The 15,226-nt window shown below is 42.1% G+C and overlaps 1 protein-coding gene across 4 annotated transcripts in view; it reads left to right on the forward strand.

Moving 5' to 3' along the window:
- Positions 1-11,517: 11,517 nt before the first annotated feature.
- LOC108938591 (GTPase-activating Rap/Ran-GAP domain-like protein 3) overlaps positions 11,518-15,226 on the forward strand; it is a 55,917-nt gene continuing 52,208 nt past the window's right edge. For 3 of the 4 annotated variants that reach the window (XM_018759282.2, XM_018759281.2, XM_018759285.2), the window contains exon 1: positions 11,518-12,136. In XM_018759282.2, the coding sequence (XP_018614798.1) occupies positions 12,006-12,136 (131 nt within the window). In that variant the 5' untranslated portion in view covers positions 11,518-12,005. The remainder of the gene's footprint in view (positions 12,137-15,226) is intronic. The other variant, XM_018759280.2, reaches the window with a different exon arrangement.

The raw sequence follows: 15,226 nt of genomic DNA on the forward strand, positions 1-15,226 counted from the left end.
AAGATTTTTCCAGGACTAAGACTACTCCCTACTAGGGCCCTTCAGCAGTACTTTTCCTGCTGACAAATGAAAAAGACTTTTTTGTTTTCCAGTTCAAGCCATGGAAAATTGGACCTCTTTGTCTATGCTGTGTCAGATGGTTGGAAGACAAGGCCAAAACCACATGAATGTGATGGGGTGTGTGCCTCATGGTTCATTTACTCTGCTTGCAGGTGGTGACTGGGGCATCTACCTCCAAGGGAATTTTATGATTGCCAGGAAGCACAAAAATACACATAAGTCTATGTCGTCTCATTGCAGCTTGATATTCTTTATTTTAAATTTGAACAGTTTATCATTGAAAATACAGTCAATATATAAAAGAATTGAAAACAGTGTCTGTTTGCAAGATGCAGCTATTTCTCTTTTGCTGCTCTGTTGCTCTTTTAGGCATCAGCTTGATGGCACTTAACGGTAGAGAGAGACACTATATCACAGTGGTTTCACATTTCCAAAGCCTTTAATAAATAATACGTTTCATGTGAGTATATATGTGACAGATGTACTAGTTTGTGGGTCAAGAGGACACTGGTCAGGGCTTCTGGATTCACTGGCCTTTATTGTGGTACTCTGTGGCTGGGCAAGGTGTTGGTGAGAAGGGAACGAGGACACTCCCAGCCCTCTTGTCTCGCTCCAGGGCAAGACCTCCCTCATTGTAGTGTAGTCCACTGAGTGTTTGTTGATGGTAACTATGTGTATGTGTTAGGGTGGCATGGCTACCAGCATGGTAAGCAGGTGTAAGCCTTTATATGTGAGTGCTGTGTATGGTAAGTTTATTTAAGCAGTATGTGCTGTCTTCGTGCCACAGTGTAAAATGCCTAATGTTTTGAGAAATAAATGCAAAATGAAATGAAGAGAAGGAGCACTATGAACCCTACCCCTTGGGTATTTTATTCCATGAATTACTGGTGTATGGCCTTTTCTGACTCCTTGAGTCAGCCGATGTTATTGAATCTTTCACCACTCTCGTTCTGCAGTTCACCAGCATTCCATCCAGGTGTACCCTTCATTACACTCTCTCCAGTAGAGGCTCACGACTGTAACCCTGCATGAAACAAATGATGGATGGATGGATGGATGGATGGATGGATGGATGGATGGATGGACATATCTCTCCCTTCCATGGTGTAATGCCTACTTGGGGGTCCAACAGCGGTCTGTTACTCTTCACTGAAGTAATTTTCATATCGGTATCTATTCATTTAGCTATAACTAATTATGCGAGTTATGTACATTGCAGTATACTGCCTGTCCTGTATAATGTCTCTTTGATTTTTCTTTTCTTAGTACTTCAATAAGCAACATTTTAATTCATCTCTTGAAGGACTGAAAAATTCCAAACATTACTTTGTAAGGAGGTGGAGGAAAGCTTAGAATCTTGATAGACAATCTCAACTTAAATTTAGCTCAACCAGGGGCATTCGGGGGAGATGAGTATCGACAAGCAAAAGTGTTATGTTTCTGACAAGGGCTCAGTGAAGGATGTATTAATATTACATCCCTGCATGAATTTTGCATCTGGGTGAATATGAGTGAGAAAAAGGTGGAAGTCAGAAGGAGAAGCATTCAGTTCTAAATTATTAACAACATGTAGATATTTCAACTATTAAGGAGGTTAAAGTTAGAGAATTGGGCAGATTTCATAACTGATCTGAACGGAAAACCTATACAATAGGTTCATCTCGTAATGTTGTAACGGCATACAGGGTTATTCTAATTTGACTAAAAGCGGCAGTCCTAGTTACATATCGTATAATGTAAGTAAAAAGGCAACAAAGTGGTGCAAAGCACAGCTTTGTGTGTTGGTTCATGACTGTTTCTGTTCTCATCTGGGTTTGTTTCTAAACTTTGCAGCGGAGTTGCTGGCCATCTCATGCCCTCAGTAATCACAACTGCATGCTTGAAAAGAATGTTGATTAGTTTTGTGTAGACTTGCCGTATGGCATTTGTAGCAGCGCATTGTGAAATAACTGTTCTGACAAGTCACAAGTCTTAACTTCTTTCCCACAGCACCAACCCAGCCCCCCACCCCCAACGTGAGGCACTGTCCATGATGAAAAAGAGAATGAAATTTCTCTGTGATCGATCTAAAGGTCAGTGCAATCTCCCTCCCTCCGCTGCCTTGGATGCACAGCAGCACAACACCGGAAGAATCTGAAACCTGTTTAGAAAGGCCATTATGAACATTGCTTAACTCCATCCTGGTTTGTTTCACTCATTACTTTGAAGTATCCCTCCCATGTATCTTACTCACTTCACTCTACCCAAAGCCACACATTTCTGTGTTATCATCACTGCCACCACCCCATTCAATACAAGTAACTGCTCTAACACAGTCACCTACTGGATGACACGGTGGCACAGCAAGTAGCACTGCTGTCTCACAGCACATGGATGGTACAAGAGGACATAGGGTTGAGCCCCCACTCAGTCTATGTGGAGTTTGCATGTTCTGTGTAGGTTTTCTCCCACAGTCAGGTTCACCCATAGTGTGTGAGTGACAGAGAGAGTGTGTTCCAGTGATGTATGGAATGTTGACCCATTGTAAGTGGTGTATCTAGCAGTGTAAGTCACCGTGGTGAATAAGGTGTGTTGGCTGGTAACATTACATAGAGTTCATTGGAAGTCAATTTGGAGAAAGATGTCTGCTAAATAAATAAATGTACTGAATCACTGTTTTAGGTTTCTTATTGTGTGAACTGGTAGAAGGTGGGACTCCAGTTGGTCAGAAGCTCCCCAATGCCTGCCTTGTGCCAATTTGCAGATAACAGCAGCCAGCTGCCTTTAATTAAACAATTAAGACATTACATATGGTAGCTGATGTGAAACTGAGGCAGAAATAAAGAGGTAAGATGCGTGAAGAAAAGACGAAAGATTTACAGACTTTGTGGCTATGATTTGTAGGGCTTTTTCCTGGTTGTCTTTGTGCATTTTGTTCATTGTTTGTTTAGATTACCAATTCTGCCTTGGCCTTAAAAAGAAAACCTCCCTGCCTTTTCATAAAAGGCTGCTTTTGTTCAGTCCTTGCTGCCTGGTGTTGTGGTCATGTCTTTGTGGCAGTCTCCCCAGGTCATCGTAAAGGTGTTATTTTGAAGAAATGAAAATTCTTTCATTGTTCTGTATAATGCATTTCTAAGCTGATTACAAATGTTCAATGTAACCAAAGAACCATTAATGGTCCTGGATAAATTCAGACTTTGCTAACTGACAGTCAGCAAAAGTGAAATAACACTGATTTGCATTATTAGTCACTGAAATGTATAGGATGTTGTGTTACCTATAAAACAGTTATTGGTTAACAGTAATGGCTACAATTACTGAGGATGGGATGAATTTAAATGGGGGATATGTGAGGAATGATATCAGCCCCTATAACTAAAAATTAATTGTGCAATTATGGTTAGTTTGCTTTGCTCACACATTTGTCCAACAGCTCCATCCGTGGTAGGGTGATATATAGTAGAGCATTTGCACTGCATCAATTTAAGGTTAAGTTGTAAGGCCAATTCCCTACATGCACTACTTGTGACCTTAGTGTTAGGTGAACATCTATAGAAAATCAATCTATAGAAAAGTTAAATTAATCTTCTGTTGCAAAAATAACTGCCATTTAAAATTAGTTTTATGATTTTTGGATTCCTTTAACTTTTTACACTAAACCAGGGCAAAATTGTGTAAGGGTTCTAAAAATTTTCTCCTTCACTGTAAGCAATGCATTCTATATTTTTCTTATTCTGGGGGTTCCGGTTTGCACGCGATGGAGTAGGGTGGAAGTGAGGAGCTCTGCTGATACATTACATTAATATGGTCATCTGAACCTTCAAAAGTTTATTAAGTAGGGATTAAGTGTAATATAACTACCTTAAGGCTTAACATCAACATTCTGATATGAAGAAAAACCTACGGAAGGGGAACACGAAACAAATTCAAAAAACGCTAACCCCTTTCTGTATTTTTCTTGTCAGAATTACATTATACTGAAAGTGGAGACATTTTAGCACTTGATATTGCAGTGTGCTGCCGTATTCAGTGTCATCAGAATAAGAGGAAATGCCTCTTACTTTCATGCTGAGGTTTTTTGTAGAATCACAGCATCGTGTACAGTTCCACCCTTCCATTCCACAGATCACACAGAGTTAGAAGCACAGATTCTTCATATAAACAAAGTTAGGCAGGTCTGAGAGTGATTCACAGGCAGACAGGGGCGTCTGGAATTAATAACTGCTCTCTGTGAAAATGGGCCACAGCTGCAACATAGCAGACCTCTGTCTCTATAGTCACCATATATTAAAGCAAGTTTCCTCACTTGTGTACAGACAGGGGTTTCCCACATTTACCTTTATTTGTTTAGCAGATGCTTTTTTCCAAAGCGATGTACATTTCGTAGAAAATACAATTTGTGCATTACTTCAAGAGAAGAGACATAGCTGCAGATGTGACTCTTAAATACAATTTGTTTCCTTCACCATATGCACCGACATTCATCACACAAGTAGCTGCATAAAACTTTACTAGAATATCACTGATTCCTAGTCACCTTCGTAGTATTTTTTTTTTTTTCTTTGAGATGCAAACAAACATTTACGTTACATTGCAGGAGTGGCTCCTTAAAGGATCAATCCGAGCATGATCGTGAACATGTATGCCTTACCTGAACTTAATAGATGATGGGTGAAGTGAGTCTGGAAGAGATAAGTTTTAAGACCCTTTTTAAATGTGGACAGAGATTCAGCAGTTCTGAGTGAGAGGGAGAGGTCGTTCACCACAACGGAGCCAGAATCGAGAACCCCCGTGCTTTACCTTTCGTGTGTGGGACCACCAAGTGAGCAAATGTGGAAGAGCTTAGCAGTCTGGCTGGTGTGTGACATGGGTGTTTTTTGCAGAAAATATTACTTACTGAGCTATGAACTGTCCTGGACATTTTTCACAATAGTGCATGTAAGATATAGGTATGTTCACATATAGGTAAGTACAGTATTTAACTGTACTTGGGTAGTCGGGAGGTTAAAATGACTTTGCTCAAGGCTAGCTGCAAGGGAAAAAGCTTCTGAGTCTTTCAAACTGTTGAGAGGTGAATAAAATGATGTTAAAAAAGATGACCTTGAACATGATAGTCAATCTTTTCCTGAGTTTGAGAATTGCAGGTAAAGTAGGGTCAGTAACTAAAACTCCTGGCCATTGCTGACAGTTGGATGTTTCTCATATTGTCTTTTTCAACATAATTTTATTTTTGTACAGTTAAAAAGAAACTACAAGGTATTATTTATTTTGATGGAAATGAGACCTGTGATCATATTGTCTTTACTGTGGAAGACTGCTCTGGAAAATAACAGCAGAAAAAAATGAATTTTACAGCTTAATACTGAGGTGAAAAGCAATCCAGTACAGCTGAGCTTTGAAACTTGGATTTCTTACCCTCCCCATAAACCTCTTGCAACCGCAGTTGCTGTCATTCGTCGCAAAGATCCTTTCAGAGGCATTTCAACCTGTCAGGTTCTGCAAAATGTGAACATCAATTTTACTGCTCCATACCTGCCACCAAACCCTTCCATTCTGCTGGCTGGACTCCATAATGTTCTCACTTTAACTAGGTCAGACTGACCTGTCGTTTAAAAAAAATGCTCTATCCTCTTTTCATACTGTTTTCCCAACTTCTTCCTATGACAAACATTCTGGCTCAGTAGTGGGAACCTCCACAAATCACCATGGTAGACTCTTGGGTGCTCATCTGAAGTCTTGTGGCTGTTCTCTCAACCAATAGGCATATGGGCTAAACTATTGCAGATAAGGCAGGTTTAATATTCAAAAAATCTCAATCAATCTCTAGTTTCCGGAAGCACAGATCATCCTCCATCACATTTTTAATATATGTATAATAACCCTAACCCTAAATTGCTGCAATAAAATAATAGTCCCTAAGACTGTATAGTGCATATTTGCAAAGAAACTGCCCTAGAGTGCTTCACAGTACACACTCCTGAAGGAATCAGAAAACTGAAAAACACTGTCAATGAAGGGAAAAAAGAAAATATTCTCTGACTGTTTAAAAAAAAAAAAAAAAAAACAAGCAAATCTCCTGAAAGGGCATTGTTTAACCCACCTGTGTGGATGGATATCAATTGTAAGTCGGTTTCAGTAAAAGTTGTCTGAGTAATACAACGTCAATAATATCGCATGTGTTTTCATCACCCTTCGCAGTGCTTTTCTATCACACCCTTTCCAGCAAATTCCTAGAAACACTCAAGGTGTCTGTTCTGCTGCTACTTCCTCCTTACAGTGGTTGTTAATTGTTACATAACAGCATAATTATAATTTGGTACGATCTAGATGCTTTGAGAAGTGCATGAAAGATGCAGCTTTCCCACACCTACAGACCAGAGGATTTCTGATAATTTAAAGCAGCTAAAAAAAAAAGTTGCTGGAAAGTTCAATAAGGTCAATAACGTTATGTCACGTCCACACCTCAGTCAGTAGCACCTGGCTCCGATTAAACACCTGACAGTAATCGGGGTACTTGTCTTTAAAAGACACTCCTCAGCCCTTTCTTGCTTGCAGAATCTCATAGAGACAACAGTCCCTTCAGCACTGACAGCAGCTCCAGGTCCCCTTTGTCCTTGAAACCTGTTCTTTGTTCCCTGGCTCTTGACCACTCGCCACGCTTCTCGACTTCATCCACAGATCTTCACTTTCACCCGTTTCGTCAACCGACCGACCATTTGCCTGTCCCCAACAACAAGAACAAGTCTATTCCTTTGGTTTTGAAAGAATAATCCTGCACTTGGGTCCTACCTTCCCCATGTCCTCTGCTCCACATGACCCATTAAGAATAATTGTTCCCTTCTTTGAAATGCAGTGCCTTCAACGTCTTAGCTTTAAGTCCGGCTCAGAGGAATACAATCTTCTGTTTTCAGTCAGGCTAAAGTTCTCATGGTACTGACTTTCAATAAAGTACCATCTACATAACCTCTACATTACATCTACATTACAATACCATCTGTCTGTTTTTAAAAAAAAGACTAACAGTAGACTGGCATTCAGTTACAGCAAATCAATCTTATTTAAATGTTGATTTGATGTTATGTCAACCGCAATGACAATCAAAATCATATCATCAGGCTTTAAAGTTTGAAATGTCTGGAGCATCGCAGGATCCTTCAGAGTCACAGCAGACCATCAAGATCTTGCCAGGAGAATTTACACAGCAGTGTCCTGTCAGAGGAGATGTGATGTAGGCCATCTGGAAGCCAGTGTTTCTTTCACCCTCCTCTGCACTTGCTTCCAGCGGTGCCCCCCAGGAGACTTCACTAGCTTGTACCACAGGTGTATGAGGTAAGGATTGCTAATTTTCTCCTACCACTGCAAGATACATGATTTCCTTACAGTATAAAGTTATTTTCCTGTGCACTACAACACTACAATATGGTCCTTTAATTTACATATGGAATCGTTGTTACTTCTTGTTACCTTGTTATTTATTTCTGTGGTTATCTGTTAATTTTCAGGCCTCAGAACATCACACACATTTGCTTCTTTCCTGTTATGAACCGTGTAGGGCAGTTGGTAGTGTGGTGGTTAGCGCTGTTCCATTCGGACCCAATAGTTGCAGGTTTGATCCCCACCTCTGAGCAAGGTACTCACTCTAAAATTACTCCAGTAACATTACCCAGCTGTACGAATGGGTAAATAATTGCAGGTAGACTAAGATTGTAAGTTGTTTTGGAGAAAAGTATAGAGTAACTGTAAACAAACTATTACCGTACTATTGTCTAAATAAGGAAATACATCAGAGGATCACATGAACCAATTGCAAAAGTCATAACAATGTGTGTGTGTCTAATTCCTGCTGTTGAAGATACTCTTCAGATATTTGCCTTTTTGGACCGTGCTGATAAGTACGCACTTGTGCTTCTGGCTCAGCAGCATCTGTCCATATTGATGGGTTAATGAAGGAGCAAGAAGCCGGTCTCTTCTACCCAAGGCTGCAGACCTGTTTGCAGACGAAACCTGCAGCTAAGGCATTATTCTCCAAAGCATAAATATTTAGACTGAACACAACACTTTTAATTTACATTCCAATCCAATTTGGCTAGAATGTAGGTCACAGCAAACACTGTGCGCTAACAGACCTAACTGGGGAAATGCACTGTTAAGCAGTCGCCTCTCATTTTCCTCCCAGTAACATGGAAAACAACATTTTAGCTTAATGCAAAGACGAACGTAATGGAGAGCATTAATTGCTGTTCAGTGATAATACTGTGAAAATGAAGAGAGCACGTAACATACTTTTTTGCTTGAAGAACCTTAATAATCCTAATTGAAGGTCCTGTAAGGGAAGCTGAATGTTTCTAGTCTGGTCCCCAGGCTGCCATTTTTGCTAATTATGCTTATTATATTTCTAATTTGCAGCAAACCATAAAATGACAGAAATACAGCATGCAAGTTTCTGGAAACATGATTATACCTGAAACAGAGACGTGCAAGACGATCTGAATATGGGTTAACATTTCTTTTTTGTATTTTTTCTATTTTGTTACTTTTTACTCTCTGTCTGATGTTAAGCATTGATTATATAGTCACTGTGTTTTCCAAAGTTGCTCAGACATTTCAAGAGAACTGTGCTGAGACATGCTAAACACCCTAAAGCAGTATGGGAGTTCTTCAAGTGGTTAAGCTTAATGTTTGTTTTTTGTACTTTTCTCTCCTTTGAGGAAGTTAAAATAGGGCCATCATAAAATAAATGGTGGAATACCACATGATTACACATCTCATTTCACAACGTCAGTTATTGACTGCATGTACAGTATAATGACAAATAACGCTTTGATTTTGAATATTTGTGACATAAAATCACAACAAAGAGCAATTTTGATAAACACCCTTACAATCAAGAATTATTGCAGTCTGGATTTTTGTAATTTTGACTTCAGCACTATATACCTTATTTTATTTTGTCAAATTGGGCCTTTGTCAGGGCTCTGTGTGTGTGTGTGTGTGGGTGTGTGGGTGGCTCTGCATCACATCTAGGATTTAATTTGCTTAGTCAATAGTGGCCTTGGCTTGGCAGGATACAAGAGCTATCGAGAATACCTCCCAGTACAACACATTGCGCAGTATAACATTGTCTATAAAAAATGTGTTTGTTACACACACACACACACACACACTTTTCCTACCAGTAAAAGTGAAGCGTAGAACCTATGGTGAGGAGACAAAGGGACAGTGGTGGGAATTAGTTAATTAAATGTCACCTGGAGGAATCCATTTGGGGAGTGTGTGATGATAGCACAAAAACTTGTCTCATGGTTGTTATTTGAATTATATGGAAAACACAAAGCCCTGGCAGATTGTTGATGCTCCTAATTTTATTGTTTTGTTGCTACTGGAAATAATTGTTTTTTGCTAATAAATACTTGACAGATGTATAAATGGTAAATAACTGTAGGTAGCTTACCATTGTAAGTTGCTTTGAAGAAAATTGACAGCTAAATGTATAAAAGAACATATATGTAATTTTGTCTCTGAGAGAGGGGGGTGTGGTGGGGCAGCAGGTTTAGGCTGTGCCTGCTGTCTTGTGGGTCTGGGGTTCGAGTCCTGCTTGGGGTGCCTTGTGATGGATTGGCGTCCCATCCTGGGTGTGTCACCTCCCCCTCCAGCCTTACACCCTGTGTTGCCGGGTTAGGCTCCGGTTTGCTGCAACCCCACTCGGGACAAGCAGCTTCAGTCAGTGTGTGTGTGTGTGTGTGTCTGAGAGAAAGTTGAGAGATAGGGAGTAAGAAAGTAAAGAGAGTCCAAGGCTTTATGTTAAAGCTGTTGTGTCAATTTTCATCTTCTGAACCTGCATATAGACTGGGTTTGTTATTACGCATGTGTTAGTGATGCACTGGGAGTTGTTTTTTGGAAACAAGTTGTAGGTCCTCACTTCCTTGCATCTTTCTTGCAGCCAGTTTCATCACAAGGGGTCTCATGAGCTTGATATAAAACGGAGTAAAAAAAAACAGATGTACTGTCCAAATAGTTTGTAGCTCAATTTATATTAAAAGTGGCGAGGGATCTAGTTTTGTCATTTTGCCCAAATGTATCGCTGAACTGCCGTTGTATTATCAGTGTTTCCTTTACACTGAAAATAAATACACCGGGTCTCTCCAGTTCTTTCGGATATAAACATCTGGTTAACACTTTTCAGTTGCTCCTCCTGTGCTGTTATCTAGAGAAACACAGACCTGCCTTGAAATCTGGATGTGGAATAAACACATCAACTCTTTTCCTTTTGAGAGGGGATATGGAAAACAGTGTAGCTGTTCAACCACTGGATTTACCAGCAGTTCCCCTGTAGGTGTGCAAGCGGGAGCAGCAGAGCAGTGACACAAAGGCCATGTCCTGCTCTGCTGGAGAGCAATCGTAGGACCCTCACCGCCGTAGGAGCTTCAGAACCCTTAGGGCAGCCAGACACGGCGTTGCCATAGCGCTCCCTCTCAACACCATGGAGCAAACCCTTCCCTGGCAGCTGACTCACGCAGCGCTTAAGCCTTATTCGGGCAGTCCCGCAATCCACAGGCACCTCGCTGGGAGGAGGTGCATTCAGAAGAGCCTGGGCGTTGGAAGTTTCGCTCGGGAATATTGCCTTAGTTGGACTCTCAGGAGGCCTTGTGGTGGTCGGCTCCGAAAGCCGTCTCACCGACTTCTCTGTGGAGTGGAGTTGCAATCAAGATGAATGGATGCTTTTTTTGTTGCTGTGGGCTTGAAAAGTCAAACATATAAACCAGTGAATACTGTACAAAAAACAGTGTGTACTGTCTGATATGTATTAAAGAGGGAATATTGGTAGGACAGAAGATTAGCACTCAGGATTTCTTTTTGTTTTTGCTTTTACAGATTTGGTAAGCAGATTCTTGGAATTACTGTGTGAATAGTAGAGTACAGTAAAATATAATACAGCATAGATGCATAATATAGTAGGAGATGAGATGGGATGGATGAGAGGAAATGGACAAACAAATCGTGTTAAAAGAACATGAAAATTTGATTTTTTTTATTTCAGCCAGTGGTGATGTGTTGCTTGTTTAAGAATTTTCAAGCGTGAAATGATTTTCAAAGGAATTAATTGACAACTCAAATTGACTAGAGTTTTAATAATAAGGTTTATAGTGTATATTCATTCATTGTGTTCGCTGTTTATTCTGGAAGTGAACATGTGTCACGTTCCGTTTATACGTCTTTTTCGTTTTTTTTTTTTTTTTTTTTTTGGAAATTCCGTAATATAAATTAATATGCGATTACTTATGCAGCAATTTTTTAGATAGAAAAAAAAAACTGTATTTGCAATGCAATGCGTTCCTGTTTAGTGTAAATATTTGCGCAAATGATCCGTCCAGGTAAGACAGACATCTCCAGCGTGTTGCCAGGCTTTGCTTGATTCTTTGTGTTTGTATTCGTTTTTAAGCAATTATTTTCTTCTTTGCAGCGTGTTTCGGTGGTCTTTAGGACCTGGTGGTGGTGTGTCTTGAAGGAGTGAGTCCGTCGTGGTGTCTATCCGCTCCACAGCTCCAACTCCGCGGGACTTGAGCTCAGATCCTCACTTTTCTCTTGGCATCCAACAGCGGAACGTCCCGCATCACCTGAGCATCATCTGAACAGCCTACAACTGAAGATCCAACTGAATCACCTAATGCTCTACATCCCAACAGCCCACGTGATCCGAAGCTGCAACAGGATCTGAACGCTGCACACCGTCCCAGCTCGACTTCCGAACAGCCCGCATCGTCGGAACCCCGCGCCAGTGTGAGTCAGGAGGATGGAGGTTGTTCGCGGAGGACCTCCCACCGGGGCTCTCGGCAGTTAGAGCTCTCAGGGTCTGATCCTGGATCTGCCCTCGGATCGCTTCTCTTCGGCGGCTCGGGCGCCGGTTCCCGCCTCGAGCTTGCGGTGTTGCATGGTGCCGTGTGCTGCTGCGTGGGGTTGTGTGCTATATGGAGTTGTGTGGTGGAAGGAGCGGAGCCATGGACTCGGAGCTCTCGGTTTGCGAGGCCAGGAGCAGAGCCGGCATACTCAGGAAGAAAGCTGTCCTGCTCAGGAAGGGCTGCAGCTTCGAAATAACGAGGTAAGACGCGGGAAAAGGGGACAATTTTGCCTGCCGAGCCGAATGCTGCTGGGCGGCAAAGGAAAGCCTGGTGTCCGCGTGGGGCTCTTTAATTCATGGGCAGACGGAGCGGGCAGCAGGTCCACGAGACGGCCCGTCCAAGTGAGGTTCGCACCAGCAACCTTCACTGAAAGAGACGACAGTCTTCATCATGCTGTTTTAGAAACTGCCGTGCAGATACTCAAGTAGTTTCAAGGGTTCGCACAGCGCCTCGGCAGCACAGCGTGTGGTTTCTGTCCGCGGCGATAGGTGTCGATGCAGCAGGCAGCGTGTTCCGCGTGCTGCTTACACAGTACACTCCACTGCGAACGCGCCACTTTTACGTGTCCTCGCGGTCAGATGCTGCTCGTGCCTTCATCTCTGCTGACGAGTCGTGTTTAATCGTCTAACTCTGGCAATCAATGTACTCAGTCAGTACTGTATACACACGGTGTTTTCTCAGAGCTCCGGGACTGCACGGTGCCCACCATTTCACCTTAATATTTAGTCTACATCTGCTGTACATATAGATAGTATAAGTACATTTATGTTTAGCAATAATTCTGCATAAACTGCCATGATGATTTGTGAGGTGTCAAACGTGTGAGTGAAACGCTCACGTCAATGGAAACGCAGCAGAAATCCAAAAAGTAACACAAAAACGTGAAACGACATCGTATCGCACATAAAAATAAAACGCTGAACTTTTGAACGAGTTTGAACGAATGTGTTTTCTCACCACGAAGCGCCTTGCTTCTCTTCTGTTCTGAACAATCGATTCGCCTCTCTGGAAAGAGATGTATTTCATTCGCATATGAGGAATAAATATCGAAGTGCCAGCCCCGTATTGTTTTTTTTTTTTTCTTCTTCTTCTTCTTTTGAGCTTTAGAAAGGGGAAGTGTAAATAAATTTGAGGTAAACATGACGAGATGGAGAAGTTCATCGACTGACCCCTTGCGGAGCAGCCGACATCCATCTCGACGGCCACAAGATGGCAGCATGTCCTTGTGCAGTGGCGCGTGCAGCTCCCGGTGCCACTGCCGCCCTGTTCGCATTCTCCGTGTGACACTGTACCGTACGTGTGTTTCGTGTCTGAAACGGGTTTTAATAAATAAACTATATGGAAATTCGTTTCCAAGAATGACCAGGGGCAGAGCAGCTTGTTGCAGAACATATAGTTTGAATACAGCTAGAATGATGTAGAAACACTTTTAACAGGTATGGACATGTACAATTCCTCAAGCGCTTCAATGGAACTCAGTTGATCAAAAAAAAAAAATGCTGTGAAAAATGGTCGAGTCACCGAGGCCCAGTTAAACACGCATAGTTCCAAAGATCCGAGCGGACAAATGTGGCTGTGCGCTGTAAAGTTGAACCTTCGTGAGATGGTCACTCGGGAGTGGTTTGGTTCGGTTCTCAGCTCTCCTGATCCTGATGACCAGAACCTTTCTGTGCGGTTTGGGACAGACAGGAACACACATGACCACACACATACACTCAAGTCAAGGGTGTGGCACGGCGCTCAAGAAGAGGTGAGGGATCTGCTGATCTACAGGGTGAGGCTGCTCCTCGCAACGTGTGTCCCTGCCGAGGATGTGCGCTGCGGTTGCGTTTCCGTCGCTCCTGCTGGGCCCAGAAGCGGGATCCCCCCCGACTGACCTTAACCTCAAACCCCTCGTCCCGCTCGGAGACGATCTGGCCGGAGACAAATGTCTGTTCTCGAGTGCAGTCCTCTAGGCCTTAACCGAGGGACACTTCTGTACAGGCAGTGTTGCTGATGTTGTTGTGGTCTTTTTGGGTTACGGGATGGTATTTAGGAGCACCTTTTTCCCCCCTGCAGAAGGAAGCTACACATGGTGAATAACTAAAATTCCCTGGATACATACTCCTTGAGTATCTTGTCCAATGAAAACGGGGCCAATGTCCCCACTGTGTAGTTTCTCTGTCCCCCATCTCCGGTTTCCTGTTACTTTTATAACAGAGATCGTGTCGTTTTCTTTTACTGCACCTACACTGATTTTTTTTTCCTTAATTTTTCGACTTAATCCTGAAGTCCTAAACTAATCCTGTCAGTAATTCAGAGAGTTTGTTTGGTTCATAGCAGCAAAATCTGCGAAAATATATCATTTAAGGCAACCGGGTTCTTGTGCAAGTGATTGTTTAGAACAGATCTGTACATTTAAAGTTCTAATTGAAATCCCCTTCTTGGTGCTGGAAAATGCTTTAAGACTGTGTTAGGAGCACTCTAAAGACGAGGCACATTTCTCCCTAATCCTGTGTATAATTGAATATTTACATTTATTCATCTGACAGATGGTTTCCTCCAAAAGCAGCATACATTTTGAGTGTACAAAAGCGCGCTCAGTACCAGAGCTTTAAATACAGATGTTTAGAGCATCCGATAGAGATACGGACATCTCATTTTATGTTTTTTTTTTTTTTTCCTCCCCCCCATTGCCTGTACCCTCAGCAATAGCAGAGACAACAGCTGTCTGCCAGAGGAGGGACCATTGGCCCGAATTGTTGTTTCATCTTCCTAACACCGGAGCACGTTTCAAACTCCTTACATCAAAAGCACAAAGGTCACCACGGCTTCATAAGCGTGTTGGCAAGTGTTTGGTGCGTGTGTACAGTGGGTGTGCGAGCTCTGCATGCCAGCAAGAATTAAAACTGCACACATTACCTAAAAGGAGATTAAATATTTTATTGAGAATTAAATATTTTCTCCTTTATTAACTACATTACGTCAGCCACGCGTATGAGCAGTTTGTGCACAGATATTTGGAAGGACTGGAAGTGAAAAAGAGGCAGGGATACAGCTTCTTTAAAAAAGGCCCTGAAATATAAAGTGCAGCAGTGTTTTGCAACATTTTATACGGTGCACTCATGTGCCTGCGCTTACATGTACGTGTCTGGGTATGCATGCGTGTGTGGGATTGCCTACACTTGTCATCTATACAGTGACTCATTTTCCTGGCATGTGCCTGCAAAGATGAACTGGAGGTTACAGACCAAGGCATCTGTCTCACTTTCCCATCTATATATGTCCTTACAGGGAGGGCAACCGTAAGC

This window comes from Scleropages formosus, chromosome 17, assembly GCF_900964775.1.
Source record: "Scleropages formosus chromosome 17, fSclFor1.1, whole genome shotgun sequence".
In the NCBI taxonomy this organism is placed as follows: domain Eukaryota; kingdom Metazoa; phylum Chordata; class Actinopteri; order Osteoglossiformes; family Osteoglossidae; genus Scleropages; species Scleropages formosus.